Source organism: Callorhinus ursinus, unplaced genomic scaffold, assembly GCF_003265705.2.
Source record: "Callorhinus ursinus isolate GAN/ISIS: 27379988/994484 unplaced genomic scaffold, GSC_fseal_2.0 scaffold39, whole genome shotgun sequence".
NCBI lineage: Eukaryota > Metazoa > Chordata > Mammalia > Carnivora > Otariidae > Callorhinus > Callorhinus ursinus.
This window is the reverse complement of record NW_027397101.1, coordinates 6,153,093-6,173,356: the sequence shown is the minus strand read 5'-3', so window position 1 is coordinate 6,173,356 and position 20,264 is coordinate 6,153,093. Positions and strand designations below refer to the sequence as shown.

The window sequence follows — 20,264 nt, the reverse complement described above, 5'->3', positions numbered from 1 at the left end:
ATCAGAAACTAGACAAACACTCCTGAAAAACTAGAGTAATTGTATAGTATAAAGTCTAGCTTCAGAACTCTAACCTTTTTAGATCACAAACCTTTGTGATAAGCAGCTTCTAACAGGGCTCCCAATAATCCCCACCTGCTGGTATCCACAGCCCTATTTAATCTTCCCCCTTGAGTAAGAGCTGAACCTAGCAACTTGCTTCTAAAGAAGCAAATATGGCAAAAGTGAAGGGCTGTCTCTTCTGTGATTAGGTTACAAAAGACCATGAGTTCCCTCTTACTCATGTTCTCTCTTGCCCTCTGACTTGCTCTCCCTGAAGAAGCATGCTGCCATGTTATAAGAAACTCCAGTAAGAGGCCCATGTAGCAAGGAACCAAGGGAGCCCTTCACCAATAAATAGCTCATGAGAAACTGAGGCCTCAGTGTAACATCCCACAAGGACCTGAATCCTGCCAACAACCCCATGGCCATGAAGGGAATCCGCCCTAGTCCAACCTTGAGAGGACTGCTGCCTTGTGAGAGGCAGAGCCAGAGGACCCAGCTAAACTGCACCCGGATTCCTGACCCACAGAAACTGTAATATGATAAATGCATACTCTTGTAAGCTGCTAAATTTTGGAGTAATTTGTTATACAGCAATATATAACTAACATACACTCCCTCTGAAAAAAGCACGTAAGTATACAAATTCTGGCACCCATTTTAGGGAAATAGGAAGCCTCTCTGAAGTCCATCAGTGGAATTCCTAGTGGTCCAGGGATCCCAGATTAAGAAACTTCTGATATGATAAACTCTAAACAATATACACAAAAGGCCTGCAAGAAATCAATTTAACCATGTTATGTAGCTTAACAAATGTCAGAATACTTTCCTTCCATACAGTACTGCTAAGAAAGTTAAACTACTTTAAATATAATTGATATCTTAGTACTAGTATTACCAAAGGTAAAATCAAGCCAAGTTATACCAAAACATTATTTTGAATAACATATTTCACAAATACTAAATAAGTACTGAGGATAAAATAATGACTACATACCATCCTAATTTTGAGGATTTTCCTGGCCAGTGGGTGAGAAACACACACAAACACACACACACACACACACAAAACAGCTACCATAAGAGTTGGGAGTACAAACAGAGATTTGTATATGGTATCCATTCATGTACATAATAAAATGACTTTAATGAATTTTAGTTATAATGCAATTAGCAGAAATACCTGTACTGTTTTTCCAAGTCCCATGTCATCACCAAGAATACATCCTTTTCCTTGGATGAAGTGTGCATAGAGAAACTGGGCTCCTTCCCTTTGGTAGTCTCTCAAATACCTGTTAATAGTATAAGGAATAGAGACTCCATCTTCAGATAACGGAAAAGCAACAGCAGATGATGGAAATTTTCGGTCTGGGAAATAAGGTTTTTCCAAATCTTCATCATCAAATATAAAATTCCTGGAGCAATCTTTACGAGATTTTACTTCTTGAAGTCTTTTAAGAGGTACTTTTCTTTCTTGAAAATCTGAATATAAGATGATTGCAAATGACTTCCCATTTTCATCCACTGTGATAGATTTTATGCTTGCTTCACAAAGTGTCCCATTATCTGGAGAAGGGGCAAGACATCTTTCTCCTGGATGCCATATGTCTGTAAAAATAAAGAAGAAAATAAAATTTCCAAACCTAACTTATAAAGTAACCCCCCATTTATCCACTGCTATGAGAAAAAAAAATGTACCTCACATGAATACCCTTTCCAAATTGCTGAAACAAGCTAAATTATAACATGTATAGATAGTCTCCTAAAACATATTATCAGATGTTCTCCTATAATAAGCAGAATAAAGGATATATAATTTATTTCCAGTGGTTTTCACCCTGGCTGTGTGTCATAATCTCATACATGCTTGGACACTACCTCTGTTGACTGTGGTTCAGTGGCTATGGGCCATGGGCATCTGGTTGTATGACTTTGTTTGGTGGCCATTGTTGAATTCAAAGGGCCATTGATTCACAGCCAGGGTTGAGAACCACTGATTTAGATATTCATGATTCGTGAACATTATGTATATTATTCATGATATGGTAGACTAATAGTAAATGGGACTTGATAATGAGTAAGCTAAAATCCTCTAGACAGCAATGCTTTTGTGATTCTCCTGTCTGCTTTTTCCCATCTCCTTTCTCTGGAGACAGCTGTTACTTCTCGTCAACACTGCTGCTTCTTTTTTAAAAAAAAATTTTAATTTATTTTTTATTTTTTTCTAGTACTGCTGCTTCTAAACTGTTCCCCGAATTTGTATACAACTAACCAAGGGAATCTCTAATTCAACCACAGAGTGATGTGTGCCAGCTCTGTCACAGCTTTTTTCCCTTCTATGTTTTAAAGGGTTGCAGTTCTTTAAAAAGAGATGAATTCTAAGATCTCTTTTATGCTAAGATTCTATTATTCTTTGAAAAGTCTGACCCCTTTCTCTATATGTATTTATTCCGTGATTAATTGTACAGCTTTCTACTTTATTTTTTTTAAAGATTTTATTTATTTATTTGACAGCGAGTGAGAGAGCACAAGCAGGGGAGCAGCAGAGGGAGAAGGAGAAGCAGGCCCCCCACTGAGCAGGGAGCCTGATGTGGGACTCGATCCCAGGACCCTGGGATTATGACCTGAGCCGAAGGCAGAAGCTTAACCCACTGAGCCACGCAGGCGTCCCGTCTATTCTATTTTCTATTCAGGAAATATAGCACTATGAATAGGGAGGGGAGTATCTTTAGAGCATACAACTAGTATAATTAAAAAATACCAAATAGAGGAAATTAAGTAAAAATAATTTTCTAAATGGAATTTCTTATAGCAAGAATTACAGAGGAGTTGTATGGCTACAGATGTAAGAATACTAGGAATTATTTTTCTCACATATTTCGTATTGAGATCAGATGACCATTAGTAGTTTCTTAGGGTTTTTCCGATGATTTCTTGATAGGTTTTTATAACATTTGTGATTATAATATGACTAGTATATCTACATTCTCTTAAGCATGAATAACTCATTATGCTATTCCTCAAAAGTAAAACCATTATTCCCACTAACTTTGGTAAGGTTATTTTGCATAACAATTAGAAGTACACCAAGAAAAATCTGTTCTCCTACCCTAATGTTTGGACCCAAACTGTTTGAGAACTGTCACACAATTCTAAAAGACATAGTTTTAACATGAACCTAAAACCTTGATCCATTGTACAGGGATAACAGATTAGTGGGCCCTATTTTCGTAACAGTACTTGAGCCTTAAGACCTGAATTAACCCTTATAGCAATTTTTAACACATTATTTCTGTTTCACATGATTTGTTTGCCCATCCAGAAAATGCCTTCCAATTTTTAAAGACTTAAGTCATTAATGTGTTTATTATTCAACATATACATTTTAACACCAATTACCTACCAAATACACTGTACCACACAATAGGTATAAAATGAAAAAAACAATGTCAAAAATTGTAATGATTAAAACTTGCTCTTTCCAAATCTCATTAAATCTTTCCAAATCTCATTAAATGGCATCATCATCTAGCCAACTTTTCATGATAGAACACATTTAGCCAGCCCTTATTCCTCTTTTTATATTACTCCCTACATCCAAACCATCAGAAAGTCCTGCTGGTTCTCCCTCAAAATCTATCACTTCCCTCCATCATGCTACCGCCTCTGTAATACAACTGTTGGCAAGCTTTTTTGGTAAAGAGTCAGATTTGGGCTACTTATTATTTTAGTTTTGCAGGCTATACTGTCTCTTCCTTGTAACACGAAATCAGGGACAGAGAACACATAAACAAATGGGCATGGCTGTGTTCCAATAAAACTTTATCTACAATAACTATCAGGCTGGATTTGGCCACGCCCATAGTTTGCTGTCCTCTGCCACCTTTGGCTTTCTCCTAAATTACTGCTATAAACTCCTAACCATTCTCTCTGCTGCCACCATTTTCCCCCTACAATCCATTTTACACATAGCAACCATACTATTTAAAAATATAAATTACTGGGGCATCTGGGTGGCTCAGGCGGTTAAGCATCCAACTCTTGATTTCGGCTCAGGTCATGATCTCTGGGTCCTGGCATCCAGCCCCGTGTCAGGCTCCATGCTCAGGGGGTATATGCTTGAGGATTCTCTTCCCCTCTCTCTACCCCTCCCCCTGCTTGCATGCTCTCTCTCTAAAATAAATAATCTTTAAAAAAAATTAAAAATTAGTATATCTTTAATTTAAAAATTTTCAATAGTTATCATTGCATAAAGAATAAAGTACAAACTCCTTAGTATGGCCTGTAAGTCCCACTATGATCTGCCAATACTTACCTCACCAACCCAATCTCCATTTTTCTCTGTACTCGAACATGCTAAGCAAGTCTTCTCTCAGCTGTTTTTATGTCATCTCTTCACCTTATTTAAAGTAGGGTACCCTTTTATTCTGTATCTCAGTATTTTATTGCCTCCATAACTCATATCACAATGTTCAATGACTATGTTTACTTGTTTTTATCTATCTTTCCCACTAGAGAGTAATTTCCTTTCCAGGAAAGTGTCTGTATTTTTCAAGTTTTATCCCCAGCATTGGCACTCAGTAGGCACTCAATAAATGTGCTGAATTTATTACAAAAACACATCCTTGATCTTACAGATCCTAGATATCTAGTGAGGGAGACAGATACTAAAAAGTTCACAAACACGAAATTGTAGCAAGTGCTTCAGGAGATAAGAACAAAGTGCTATGAAAAAGAGTATTGAAGAAGCATAATTTAAAAGGGAAGAAGATCTAAGAAGAGTATCTCTGAGCACACAGCATGTGCAAAGCCCTATGGGCTTCATACAACAATTTCTGGAAATCTATTTGGTTCCTTAGTTTGAATAAATTCTAGAACTAAACAGATTCAGTTAAGTTTGAGCAAAGACTGGAATCTCTCTGTATCAAATTCTAGAACAAATAGCTTAAATTGGGAGGATTTCCTGTAGGGTTGAATGAAGGGTCCTCTTTAACGTCCTTTCCTTTCCTCCTTTATTCCAGACTGGTCTCCTTGCTGTTCCTCAACTATGGCAAGCATGCTCCCACCTCAGGGCCCCTGAGATTTCTATTCCTTCCATCAACGCTCTCCCTAAATACCCAAATAACTGATTCTTTCATTTCATTTAGGTCTCTGCTCCAATGGCATCTCCTCAGAGGTGTTTTCTCTGACCACTGAATCTAAAATAGCACTCCCTGCCACTCTTTCTTTACCCTGCTTAATTCCATTTTTAGAGAAAAATATGGAATATTTGTTATTGTTTATCTCAACTTAGTTTCCTAGAGCAGCGACTTACTTTGTTCACTACTATATCCTGGGCACCTAGAACAATGTTTGAAACTCAAATACTTGTAGAACTAACAAATATTTATACAGAGCTAACATTTGAAGACTTATGTGTGCCAGGCATGTGCTTTATTTCATTTAAGCCTCGCCACTATCCTTTCATGACTTCATGTAAGTAATATTGTTAGTTCCATTTTATAAATGGTGAAACAGATAAAGGTTAACCAACTTCCCTTTGGTTACACAGCTTAAAAATGGCAGATCCCGGATTTGACCCAAGCTATCTGACCTTGTAACTACCATACTGTACCATGCACACATGAATGAACAAGTCCCTGGAACTGAGTAGTCCCTGCTCCTTTTAACTGAGGTCTGAGCACCACAGTCACTACAATCTCCACTCAGCAGCTTCTCTACTTATTTCAAATGCCGGGCTTCTATGGGTTATATTTGTGATCCCTGAGTTATAGTGTCATCAATTCCTAGCCTTCAGAGTTGAGGCTTATTACATAAACCTCTCTAACCTTTAGCTCTGAATTCCTCATCAATTTAATGAGATCGATACCTTCCTCAAAGGAAAGTATGGAGATAAATAATCAGCATATTACTGGGCACAGAACAAGCACTCAATATCTGATGGTTCTTATTATATCACTTTTAATAATGAAAGCTATTAATATGGGGGCAAGAAGGCATCCCATTTGACTTGTTAGATAGCCACACCCTCCTTAAACCCTCTCTTGAGGACCCAATAAAGGTTGACTGCAAGGTCCTGATTCAGTGCATCATATATTAAGGTCTTTGTGTAATCAAATAATGTGAATTGAATATCTCAACCTTTATTCACCTATGTAACTACAAACTTCTACCATTCGCTAAGAACTGGGGTAATACAAGGACAAAGGATAAACACACCACACATTTACTGAATGCTTATTATGGACCTGGGTCATATAAGTGCTTTGCATACACTATCTTATTTCGTAATCACAAGAACTCAGCAATGATCTCCATTTTACAAAGGAGGAAACTGCCCAAAGTTTCTCAGCAAGTAACTGTCAGAGCCAGCACTAGATCCAGTCTGACTCCAGAGTCCAGGTTCTCAACACTGAATCCCAAAGAACTGGTGCCAGACTTCGTCTGTCATTCAGAAGAGCCACAAGGTAAAATCCCAACCCCAAGGGAACTGGCAGGAACGGGTCCAACCCAGCGCAGTAAAGACAGGTGCCTAGGCTGAGAGGCGAGCTCCAAGCTTGTACCTTTGCCGGCGGTTTCCGCGCGAGGCTTGGGGGCAGAGGGATCCATCTGGCCAGGGGGAGGGGCCGGGCAGCCTGGCTGTGTACAATACTCGGCAGGCGGCCGAGGACCTGGAGGAGGAGGCGGGCGGGAAGACTGAGGCCAACGCCACTTCCTGCAGCCCTTCGTACATCGCCCCCCTGAAGCGCGACGCCAGCGGACGAGAGGGAACACAGGTGAAGCCCGAGAGGGTCCAGGGAGAGGGGAGGCGGCGTCCCAGACAGCGGCAGAGCTGGAGAGCGCTGTGGAGGCTGGCAAGGCGGCGCTCACCTAGTCATCTCGCGTTCCGCCGGGGAAGGAAGCAAGCCGGCAAGCGAACCCTTTACCCTCCCTTTCACAGAGGCCCTACCTCTACCTTCCCCTGCAGCTTTCCCCCCTGGCTCGGAAAATCCCGCGAGATCGGGCGCCTGAACTGTCATTGCGGTCTCGCGATAACAAAATCTTGGTTCACATGGGCGGAGCAGTCTTCCTGCCATCTTGACCCCGGGAAGCCGGTAACACAAAGGTCCGCGACCGTTGCAAGTATCGCGAAGTTTGAAATCGCCTGCCTGCCGGGTGCGCATCTTATGGACAACAGAGGGATCTGAAGACACTCGTGGGCTTGCACCTGCGGCAGGCTTTTAAGGGCTGACTTATAGCTGGAGACCGTGTCCGCGATTGCGGCCTGCTGCTGGCTTATATTTAGTACTTCCTCGTGTTCCTCGTGTAGCGCATGCCCAGGAGCTTGAGGCGAGTGACTCCCTCCTGGAGTGCTCAGCGGGTGAGACACCCGCCCGGAAGCCAACGCTTCACGACGCTCGCGGGAGGCTGAGTACTTAGTGGTCATACACTAAAATATAGTCAAAAATAACTCTTGTGACTACAAACCAGCAATACATGCCATAAATAGAAGATTAAGGTAAAAATACTATGAAAATTTAAAGTGTCCGTGTACCATTTACAGTTAGAGTGGTTTGTGAGACATAATGGGAAAACACCAAGCAGGTGGTGGGGCTGTTTTTGTTAAAGCATCATTAGAACAACACACTACTCACAAGTTAATGGATACTACTTTTCTAATACTTTGCCAGACCTTATACGTTGATTCATCCAAAAAAAAAAAAAAATGGTTTCTCCACATGTTAAAATGTTTTCATGTACTGTAGGGTATTTTATTGAACTAGATTTTCTAGAACAGCACAAGAGTATTAGGAATAACACATCTATTATCGTACAGTTCTGTAAGTCAGAATTCTTACTTGGGTCTCATTAGGCTAAAATCAAGGAATCAGCTGGGCTACATTCTTTTCTGGAGGCTCTCCAGCAGAATCCGTTTCCTTGCCTTTCTACACATTCCTTGGTTCATGGCCACCTTCTGTCTTCAAAGCCAGAGTTGTTGCCCCTCTGTGCGTCCAAGTCACATCTTCTTCAGATTGCAGCTGGGTAAGATTCTTTGATCTTATGATCAGATTGAGTCTACCTGAATAATCCAGGATAATCTTCCCATTTGAAGGTCTGTGCCCTCAGTTATATCGCAAATTCCCTTTGCCAGGTAAAGTAATATATTCATGGGTTCCAAGGATTAGGATGTGAACATCTTTAGGGGCTTATTATTCTACCTACCAAAGGGTCTAAATGAGGAAAGCTATGTCTATTTGCTGCCAATAGGTATCTATTCTTTGAGAGATACTAACAATTAGCAATATGTTTTCATAAAATCCTTCATCTAGAATAGCCCTTGTTTCTTTTTACCATCAGGTAGAAACTTTGTATCTAAGGTAACATCTAATTCACTCACTGTGTGTGAGATATTGGCCCTCACACATGGTTGAGAAGTTACATCATTTAACCTCATTGCATCAGTGTCCTCACCCATGACAACAAAGAGGCAAGTAACAGTAACGTACATGAAAAAGTGTTGTTGTAAGTATGAAATAGGATAAGTAAAACATCTAAAACAGTACCTGGTCGTAGGAAGGAACATGTGGATTGCAATTACTGTTGTTATCAATGGAATGCATCCACTTGTAAGTTGCATTCTACATAACCACTGCTTCATTTTAATATTTTGGCTAATAGTTGGTAGTACATTATTACTTAGATTAGAATTTTAGACTGCATTCTAACTTAAAACACCATGGATTGTAAGGCATATTATTTAGGTACAGCTGAAAAAAAGAAAAAACTGCTCATTATATAAATTGTAACTTGATTTTTAACATGCATCCTGATACTGGAAATTTTTAAATGTAGGGAAAAAATCTGCTTCTTGGAATTGATGAAATATGTCTTTTTTACTTAAACTCTTTTCACATTGTCTCCAAAATTAATGGCAATTAGAAATTTCAACCAAGCTTACTTTTTTCTTTTTACAGCTACCAAAAAGTTTGATTGTTTCCTCCCACTAAAATAACTAGTTGTGTAATATTGTCTTATTTTTCCAGAGGTCTACTAATTTAAGACCTTGATTTTTTATTTTTTTAAGGGTTTTTTTTTTGAGAGGGAGAGAGCATGAGGTGAGGGAGCAGAGGGAGAGGAAGAAGCAGGCTCCCCACTTAGCAGGGAGCCTGGCACCCTGAGCCAAAGGCAGACGCTTAACTGACTGAGCCACCCAGGCACCCCAAGACCTTGATCTTTAAGGGCTGACATCTAAATAGAAGTGATAAAATCAGAAGTAAATTTTTATTTAAATGAGAGAGGTCATCTGGTTGAAGGAATACTCTTGTGACTAACAGAGGAGGAGGGGGCCTCAATTTCTGAGTATTAATTATTTAACCTCACCACCATGTTTATGATGCATAGTGAAGCAGAAAAAAATCATGACATTAAAAATATGTTTTAGTGAATTAGATGCCTCACAAAATTAGATATCCTTAAACATTCCTTCCCCCACTAACAGTTTTTGTCTAAGGCCATTGCAAGGACATCCTTGTCTAGGTGCTGATGTTGTACACATCTAATACTGTAATGCTAATCACTGCAAAGTGAAATTGAAAGTCTTGCAAAATATTTGGGAATTCCTAAAGTCAATATAAATGATCTTGGATAACTAGAACATGTGCAAAACCATTGGCAAAGGAGAAGCTAGCAAAATTAAACTTATTAAAACTACAAAAAGAGAAGAAACAGGATGATAGCATAGACATTTGTAAAGAATATTACTTGAATATCAAAGAGACCCTTGAGAAAAATGATTCTAATATTTTATCAAAGAAATTTTTTTGTGTTTGCAATGCAAAAATTAAATATATATCTATATGTGGTTCATAGACCTCCAAAGTTGTGTGTTAATTCAGCAGAAAAGCTCAAGAAAAAAAAATAGGTGTGTATTTCAGTTCGTTTGGCTGCTATAATAATACAGATTGGGTAGCTTATAAACAACAGAAATCTATTTCTCACAGTTCTAGAGGCTGGGGAATCCAAGATCAAGGCATCAGCATGGTTGTGTTCTGGTGAGACCCCTCTCCCTGATTCATAGCTGGCACCTTGGTATGTCATCATACATTGGAAGGGGTGAGAGAACTCTGTGGTATGTCTTTAAGAGTACTAATTTTATTCATGAGGGCTCCACATGTGTGTATGTCATCACTTTGGGCACTAGGATTTCAGCATATTAATTTTGAGGGGACACGAACATTCAGATCATAGCAATATGAGAACTTTGAACTTGGAAGTTTCTTAGATGATTTTAGGTTGTAGCATTTCTCCCTTGATAAAATGTCCCAGCCACTGTGTCAAGGGAGAGAAAGGAAGAATAGATGAGCAAGAGAAAGGTAGACATGGTAGAAATAGATGTGTCCTTTATCAATAAGTAATCTATAGAGTTTAAAAGGCAACATTATTCAACAATATGAATATACTTACCATTTCTGAACTGTACACTTAAAAATGATTAAGAAGGTAAGTTTTAAGTTTTCTGTATGTGTGGTTTTTTACTACAATAAAAAAAAAAAAAAACCCTGGGTCAACAAAAGGACAATTTAAAACTTGAGCCAAGTGTAGTGAAAGATATAGTGAATGGCAGGTTAGTGCTAGGAATGTGATGATTCTTACATCTTGAACCTTCACCAATGCCATTTTTACTTAACAGACTCAGTGAAGAAATCTCAGAGGTCCTCAATCCAATGCTCTAACTTAAAGATAATAAGATAATTTGAGAAATGTTAGCTTATTTTACCAAGGTCACAAATAGCAAATAACAAAGTCAGGATCAGAATACGATTCTTCATTCTTGTTCCAATATGATAGGTGTATAAAAATACTATTTCATAGAAGATATTTTTAAATTTGAAAAATTAAAACCTATGATTCAGTTTCTTGTACTATTCCATATCTCATGTCATGTAATAAGCCTAAAAATTCTGCAACAAAACACCAAGACCTGCAGGTTGAAATACTATTATAAAAACACCCAAAATGCATTGCTGAGCAAAAAAACAAAAAAGGTAAAATACTCATAGGCCAAAAATAAGGAGGAAACTGAAAACCAGCTTACTGAAACTGCTGTACTGGAGGCATTTGCCCATCTCAGTTACAGAAAGGTCTGAGTTTATCTGTCTTGTGGGGACAGAAGACATGGTGTGAAGCTCTTACAAGGTCACAATTTGGAACTGAGACCCTCATTTGAAATCAGAAACCCTGAAAGTCAACACCCTCAGTGAAATTACTGGGTAGAAGAAAATCTGGAAAGCAGAAAAGGGGGAGGATGAAGAAGAGAGACTTGTCTGTCATGGCATGGGCTCTTTGGGCTGGGTTTTGTGTGTGTGTGTGTGTGTGTGTGTCAATGTCCTTTTACATTTTGAAACCACTACCATATCCTCAAATGGATTTAGGATTTGAATTCACATAACCTGTATGATCTAGGAAACCCCAAGCCAAGATAATAACATAATGTAGTGTCAGGTTAATTGCATCCAGGTTGGAAGAAGGAAGCAAGCTCATCTTCTCTGAAGGAAAACATGTTAAAACAAAGATTCCTCAAAGTTACCAGAGATAAATCCCAAACAGTTCATAATTCCCAAACTGTAAAAAAAAAAAAAAAAAAGAAAAGAAAATGCATAAAACAAGCCACCATGAACAAAAGCCGGCAGGAAAAACATGCAACAGAAATAGACTCTTAGTGATTTCAGTTAACAGAAGTATTAGATACAAGTGTTTGTGTGTGATTAAAATATTTACTGATATATTTTGAAACTGAAAACATGGAAAGAAAAAAAGACACTGTCAGAAAACAGCAAATAGATTTGTTAAAAGAACCAGAACTTCTGGAAATGAAAACTTTAATTACTGAAATTAAAAACTAAGGTAAGTTAAACAGCAGATTAAACACACCCTCATAGAGAACTCATGAACTGAAAGATCTAAAGAAATGACTCCAACTGCAGAGCAGAAAGTCAAGTGGAGAGAAGCCTGGGTGGCTCAGTTGTTTAAGTGTCTGCCTTCAGCTCAGGTCATGATCCCAGGGTCCTGGGATCGAGTCCTGCATTGGGCTCCTTGCTCAGCGGGAAGCCTGCTTCTCCCTCTACCTGCCACTTCCCCCCCCTGCTTGTTCTCTCTTGATCTCTGACAAATAAATAAAATCTTTTATTAAAAAAAAGTCAAGTGGAAGGAAAATACAAAAGAAAGGTTAAGAGAAATGGAAGGTAGAATTGAATTTCCAGAAGTAATGAATAGAGAGGCTGAGGGGGAAAAAATGTTGAAAGAAATAATAGGTGAAATCTCAGATTCAGGAATCATAGTGAACTGAGTGTAATACAACATAAATAAAATAAAAAAATAATTAAAAATAAAATAATAGTAATATATATATCAGTATTTAGACACGTTGAAGTAAAATTACAGAAGCAACAAAGAATCTTGAAAGCAGCCATTAGAAAAGACAGATTACCTCTGTGGAATAGAATGACAATTTAACTGATAAAAGTTAACTGACAAGAGTTAATAGTAATAAGAAAGTCAGAAGACAATGGAATAGTAACTTCCAAGTGCAAAGAAAATAACTACAACCTAAAATTTTATAATCAGCTAAACTATAATAAGAGCAAAATATTTTCAGACAAAACTAAAAAAACACCAGTGGACTCTCATGACAAGACCTTTTTAAGGATTTTGAACTAAAAAAAAGTGAAATGATCTGAAATGTAAGAATGATTAAGACTAACAAAATGAACAAATAACCATTGACTGTATAAAACTATAACAGTGATGATATAATTTGGATATATAAAAAATAAAGGAAAATTAAAACACTGGACAGAAATAACTTAAAAATAACTTAAAAGAGAAATAATTTCCACTATGTGATAATAGTGGAAGACTTTAAGGTATTTGAGATACTTCTGTTGGAAAAGAGAAGAGATAACTTTTAATAAGCAGAGTATTCACATTAAGTGTCAGAGTATATGTAAATGGAATATTAAAGGAATGTGTAAGTTCTTAATAAAAATGCTAAGAATATAAACATCAGACAAAATAAGCTTTAATGTAAAATGCAGTAAGTGTAAAGAAATTAACCACATAAATGATAAAAGTCTTAGGTTGCCAGGGAGGTAAAAAAGTTTTCAATTTATCAATGCTATTAACAGTTCCAAATATATGAAAGTTGTCAGAATTTCAAGGGGTAAATGATAAGTCCACAAACATGGTAGGAATTTTTAATATTCTTCACGGTAATTGTAAGACTAAGAAGAAAAGTAGAATTGAGCCACACAACTAGCAATCTTGATCTAGTAGACATATATAGAATACTCCATTCTATTGTTAGAGAATAAACATCTTCACAAGCAAATAGGGAACATTCATAAAAATTGACCATGAATTGTGTCATAAAGCTCTCAACAGCTCTCCAGCAATCTGATTCATACAGATCGTGTTCCCTGATCCCATGAATTAAGTTAGAAGTCAACATTTTTAAATTATTTTTAAAAGATTATATATTTGGAAATTTAGAAACACTTCTAAATAACTTAGGGGTCAGAGTTTTTAAAAAATCATGATGGAAATTAGAAAATAATTGTGAAGCAGAGTTAAAAATATGTTTTTAGGCTCTTTCAGCTTGAAGTCCTAAAATGGCAAACCTCATGTTTTAATGTAAGATAGTCTTCCATATATTATTTCCAAAGGAAGTCACCAACATAGATTTTATGATCCTAACTCCTCATCTATATTAAGGATATAAAAGGGCTGGATGAGAGGGATTAGAGGATAGGAATGGGAGATTAGAAGAAGAGATTGATAAGGCTATTATAGTGCTAAGTCCCACACTTCAAGACAAGCAAGAGGCTTTAGGGGGATCACTTGGAAAGTTTAATATGCCTCCCCTGCAGTTTGTGGGACATGGTGGGCCATTTGCCTCAAACCTTAGAAATCTGAAGGACAAGTACTATGGCTGGCTAACTGCTCTGAAGTTGAGTAAGAAAAGTTGATGCATTGGGGGGGCCACTGTACAAAGGATGACAAAAGAATGCACATTTCCCCTGGAGCAGATGTGGGTCTTAGGTGAGAGGAAGCCAGGAGTGACTTCAAGATGACCCTAATCAGGGACCTGGATAGCTGGATGCGTAGGGGTAAAGTACTGACTGAAGACCACAGGAAAGTGCCCTGTGAAAGATGTTTAAGGAGAGCCTATGCAACTTCATTATAGTTAAGTAAGACCTTTCCTGTTCCTTACTTATCTCCTTTTCCCAAAATTAATCCTGGAAAAGTCAGAAGCAGGCTAGTAAGTAGGGGAGGAAGGCAGAGACATAATTCTTATAAAAGAAGCAGTCATACCTGCTTTTTTCACTGCACACATCTCACCTGTAGCAGATATGAGCTCTGGTAGAGGAAGAACCTTAAGTATGAATGAGTGTAGAAATCTTAATTTTAATATCACAGTTGACTTAACTGCTGAACAGAGACTTTCTGCTTATTTGTCTAGTCACTAGAAGTGACCACAAGATTTTTTATTGAGAAAGACCAAGAAGACTTATGTGATTTTGCCTAATTTCCTTTCAAGGTTATGGAGAAAAACTAGCCCTCAAATGAGTTTGAATGAACAGTGCAGCAAATAAATGAATTTCTATTCTAATTTCATCTAATGGGTTCTGTTGTTTCAACATCCATTAGGACTGAATAATAATAGAAATACTGCACATCAAAGTTAGTAAGAAATTAGTACTTAGGGAGTAAGAAAATGCTTATACTGAGAAAGAAGAAAAGCTGAATGATCTATACTTCCAATGTAAGTTACAAAAGAACAACTAGTCCTAAAGAAAATAGAAGAAAAATAATGAACAGAAATTAATGAAAGAGTAACAAAAAATACAATAGCAGTAATAAACAAAGTGAAAAGTTAATTCTGAAAAGAAAAATAAAGTAGGCAAACCACTGGTAAAATGCTTCAAAAAAAAGAGGAAAAAATACAAATAAACATTAGGAATGAAAAATAGGGCAAAACTAAAGCCAATTCAAAGATTAGAAAAATATGGGAGTATACTCTAAGCAATTTCATGCCAAAATTTTAAAGGTATATTTCCTTAAAAATATGTCAAAAGGGAAAAGAGGCCCTGAATGAAATTATAACTGTTAAGAAATAACTTGAGTCAGTAGTTGAAAATGCCCGTCCAAGGAAAGACCAGATCCACATGGCTAGATAGGCAAATTCCACCAAATATTCAAGGGAATAGATATATTCAGTATTATTTAAACTCTTCCAGAGAATAGAAGAAAAACTCTCCAACTTATTTTATCGACTTAGTGAAATCTTGACAGCAAAATCTAATAAGGACAGTATGACAATTGAAAATTACAAGCCCACTGTAGTTATCATGACTGATGCAGAAATTCAAAATGATATACTAGTGAATCAAATCTAACTTTGAATAACAACAACAATAATGATAATGCATCATGACCAAGTTAACTTTATCTCAGGAATGCAAGTATAGTTTCAAATTGGAAAATCTAGTAGTGTAATTGATTAATAGATTGATGGAGAAAAATTCTAAGATCATCTCAAGAGATGGAAAAATAGTTTTATAATATTCAACCAAATATTAACAAGATAGCAATAGAAGTAAATTTTCTTATTCCAAACCTGTGGGAAACACTAAATGGCAAAATGGTACACACATTCCTTTTAAAACCATGAACACAAAGATATCTCTTATCACCACATCTGTTCAACCTTGATCCTAGTCATTTCAATAATAAAAGAAAACTAGATATAAATTATAGATATCAGGAAGAATCAAAACTGCTATTATTTAGGAAAAGATTCTGACTAGATGGTGGAGTAGGAAGCACCTGGAATCTGTCTCCCCACCTAGGCAATAACTGAACTGGCAGAATCTGTCTAATGTAATTATTTTGGAACTCTAGTTTGTTGAACCCTTGCAGCTTCCAAGGGGAAGACTTGGGACAGTGAATTGTGGTTAATTTTAAAAGGTCAATTTCAGGACACCTGGGTGGCTCAGTTGGTTAAGCGACTGTCTTCGGCTCAGGTCATGATCCTGGAGTCCCGGGATCGAGTCCCTCATCAAGCTCCCTGCTCAGCAGGGAGTCTGCTTCTCCCTCTGACCCTCTTCCCTCTCGTGCTCTCTATCTCTCATTCTCTTTCTCTCAAATAAATAAGTAAAATCTTTAAAAAAAAAAAAAAAGGTCAATTTCAGATCGTAGCACAGTAGCAGCAACTATTCACCACCCCCAGCCACTAATTGGTAGTTGTGCATGTGTTCCTCAAGCAGCTTGCACAAAGCTGTGGGAACTAGAGTGGACAAAAAGAATCTGTGTTCTGATTGCTGATTATTGCTTCCAACCAATCACAGAAGCACAAAGAGGAAGCAGCCATTGTTGCACCTACCCCCATTGTGCAAGCCCTTCCCTCTCTGGCTGAAGTGACAGCCAGGGTATTTAAAGGGCCAGCCACCCTTTTCCCCCTGCTTCATTTTTTTGCCTTTTTTTCTTTTGGGAGCCAGACATTAAAGAGTAGGACATTTGAAAAAAGCTGCATACATGAGGAAAATTAGAAAGTGACCACACATGCCCAGGGAAAGGCTCAGAAGAGACCCAAGAAAACATTGCATTTACACAAGTTGATCCTAGGCACAGAGACAGCCTACAACAAATAAAAACAAAAACAGTAACAAAAACAGCAAATCCTGGTGAAAGTAAGAATCAGATATCCTTAGATTTACTACATTATCAAATTCAAATGTCCAATGTCCAACCAAAAAGATCACAAGACATACAAAGAAACAGGAAAGTATCACCCATTCAAAAGAAAAAATAAATCTGCAGTAACTGTACCTGAAAAAGAACTAATGGCAGATACACTAGATAAAGACTTTTTAAAAACTGTCTTTAAAATTACTCAAAGAACTATAGGAAGATATGGAGAAAGTCAAGAAAATGATATGGGAACAAAATAGAAATTAAAGAGATAGAAAACCTAAAAATAAAATGCAAAACAAAAGGCTGGAGCTGAAAAGCACAATAACTAAAATAAAAAACTCGCCAGAAGAATTCAATTCAAAAGCAGATTTGAGCAGGCAGAAGAATGAGTGAACTTGTAGATAGGAGAATGGAAATTATTAAGGCTGAGGAACAGAAAGAAAAAAGATTGAAGAAAATTGAGCAGAGCCTAAGGGGCCTGGGGACACAATAAAGTGGACCAGCATACACATAATGGGAGTCCCAGAAAGAGAAGAGTGAGAGAGAAAAAGGGCAGAGAGAATATTTAAAGAAATAATGGTTGAAAATATCCCAAATTTGATGAAAAACATGAATATAAACATCCAAGAAACTCAATGAATTCTAAGATGAATTCAAAGAGACCCCTACCAGGACACATTTATAATCAAACTTTCAAAAGCCAAAGATAAAGAGGGAATCTTGAAAGCAACAAGAGAGAAGTAAATCATCACATACAAGGGATCCTCAAGATTATTAGCAGATTTCTCATCAGAAAGTTTGGAGGCCAGAAGACAATGAGCCCATATATTCAAAGTGCAAAAAGAAAAACAAAAACAAAAACAAAAACCTGTCAACAAAAACTGCCAAAACTGTCCTTCAAAAATGAGGGAGAAATTATCACAATCCCAGATAAACAAAAGCTGGTTTGTAACCACTAGACCTGCCCTACTATAAATGCTTAATGGAATCTTGCAAGATGAAATGAAAGGACATAGGACAGTAACTCAAATGTTTATGGCAAAATAAAGATATCAATAAAGGTGTATACAGGGGAAATTATAAAAGCAGGTATTATTGTAACAATGGTTTATAACTATGTTTTGTTTGTTTTCTACATGATTGAGGAAACTAATACATTTAAAGAAAAAAATCATTAGTTATAAAAGCTAGTATTATTGTAACCTTTGTTTGTATGTCCAAGTTGTGTTTTCTATGTAATTTAGAAGACTAATTCATTTAAAAGAATTACTTATGTGTGTGAGCACACAATATTTAAATGTATAATTTTGTGACATCAAAAAATAAAAGGAGTGTGGACAAAGCTAGAAAGGAGCAGAGTTGTTTATATTTTTGAAATTAAGCTGGTATAAATTCAAATTAAAGTGTTATAACTTAAGGATGTTAAATGTAGTACCCAAGTACCCATAGTGACCACCAAAGAAAATAGCTGTAGAATATACACAAAAGGATATGAGAAAGGAATTTAAACATTTCATTACCAAAAAAAAGTCTTTTTTTTTTTAAAGATTTTATTTATTTACTTGACAGAGAGAGAGAGATAGCGAGAGCAGGAACACAAGCAGGGGGAGTGGGAGAGGGAGAAGCAGGCTTCCCACCGAGCAGGGAGCCCAACGTGGGGCTGGATCCCAGGACCCTGTGATCATGATCTGAGCCGAAGACAGACGCTTAATGACTGAGCCACCCAGGCGTCCCTACCCTCCTTAGTTCTTACATCCCATTTGTCCATGGCACCCCCCCCCAAAATAATCATTTAAACACAAAAGAAAACAGTAATGCAGGAAATGAGGGACAAAAAAAGCTATAGGCATATAGAAAATAAATAGCACAATGGAAGAATAAGTCCCTCCTTGTCAGTAATTATTTTAAATGTAAATGAATTAAACTCCAATTAAAAGACAGAGATTGGCAGAATGGAGAAAAACACATGAACCAACCATAGGCTGTCTACAAGAGACTCATGTGATATTCAAAGACACAGACAGGTTAAAAGTGAAAGGGTAGAAAAAGATATTCTATGCAAACAGTAAACAAAAGGTTGGTGAAGCTGGGGTTATGCTAATATCAGACAAAGTAGACTTAAAATCAAATAAGTTACAAGAGACAAAGAAGGACATTATATATTAATAAGAGATTTCATTAATACTTGGACTATCTCCCTTCACTCATTTACTCAAAAGTGTGGCAGCATAGAAAATTAGCTGAGAGAAGTACCATAGAAAAATTTTTTGCCCAACTAGAAAAATACTAATAAAGATATATTTTTCCAAGGAATAAAGTAAACTCTAAAAATCCATTACATAGGGGGCGGAGCAAGATGGCGGAGGAGTAGGAGACCTAGATTTCGTCTGGTCTCAGGAATTCAGCTGAATAGGGATCAAACCATTCTGAACACCTACGAACTCAACAGGAGATCGAACAGGAGAGTAGCAACAACTCTCTGAACAGAGAAGCGACCACTTACTGGAAGGTAGGGCGTGCGGAGAAGTGAATCCGAGGCGATATTCGGGAGGATAGACGGCGGGGGAGGGGCCTCCGCTGGCCGCTTCTGGCAAGTGATAGAGCCGCGGAGCACAAAATCGGACCTTTTAGAAGTTGGCTCGGCGGAGGGACGTCGCTGCAGTGGCTAAGCGGGGGGTGGAATCATCCCGGGACAGTGTGTCTCAGGACCCTTGGGGTCACGGAGAGACCGGGGGTGCCTGAGTGCGCCAGAGCTCCCAGGTATCAGAGCGGGGAAGCTGGCTGCAGAGACGGAGCAGAGTTGCGGGCTCTCAGCTCGGGGTTGCCATAAACTGTGATCTGCGGCCCAGTCGGGGCATGGCTCCCCCAGCAGGGACCCAGCAAGCAGCAGATCCGGGGAGACTCCCCTTCCTTCCCGGGGAGGAGCGGTGCGGGAACGCACTGCAGGGATCTGCTGGGTTTGGAGACTCCGTGCGGGGTCGGGTGCCAGAGATAGCAGCGCTCGATCACAGGCCGGGTGAGCACGGAGTGCGGCCGGAGACCGGGGACACGGGAGTGACTGCTTTTCTCTGGGGACACACTGAGGAGCGGGGCCCCGAGTTCTCGGCTCCTCCGGGTGGAGATTGGGAGGCCACCATTTCTGCCCTGGTCCTCCAAAGCTGTACTGAGAGCTTGCAGGGAACAAAAGCTCCTGAGAACAAACCGGAGCAGCTTCCTTAGCCCAGACCGACAAGGGCGGGGCAATTCCGCCTCCGGCAAAGACATTTGGAAACCACAGCAACAGACCCCTCCCCCAGAAGATCAGCACAAACAGCCAGCAAGCCAAGACCAAGTTGATCGATCAAGGAGAATGGGAGAACTCCAGCGCTAGGGGAATACTGCACATAGATTCATGGCTTTTTTTTTTTTTTTACCATGATCCATTATTTCATCAAAGTTAATTTTTGTTGACTGTTTTTTTTTATTTTTCTTTTTCCCTTTTTCAACCAACA

The 20,264-nt window shown here is 38.2% G+C and overlaps 1 protein-coding gene and 1 long non-coding RNA gene across 4 annotated transcripts in view; one reads left to right on the top strand and one right to left on the bottom strand.

Moving 5' to 3' along the window:
• The window catches only part of ERCC6L2 (ERCC excision repair 6 like 2), a 163,197-nt gene that overhangs the window by 125,722 nt on the left and 17,211 nt on the right, over positions 1-20,264 (bottom strand). Inside the window, exons 1-3 of one of the 3 annotated variants that reach the window (XM_073880717.1) lie at positions 6,913-7,019; positions 6,606-6,713; positions 1,226-1,650 (exon numbers count right to left, since the gene is read on the bottom strand). In XM_073880717.1, the coding sequence (XP_073736818.1) occupies positions 1,226-1,650; positions 6,606-6,651 (471 nt within the window). In that variant the 5' untranslated portion in view covers positions 6,652-6,713; positions 6,913-7,019. Of the gene's footprint in view, positions 1-1,225; positions 1,651-6,605; positions 6,772-6,912; positions 7,020-20,264 lie in introns of those variants that run through there. The other 2 variants (XM_073880719.1, XM_073880718.1) reach the window with 2 other exon arrangements.
• Positions 6,376-7,564, top strand: LOC141370597 (uncharacterized). The gene is made up of 2 exons (XR_012374763.1): positions 6,376-6,509; positions 6,764-7,564. It is a non-coding gene; the product is annotated as an uncharacterized lncRNA (long non-coding RNA).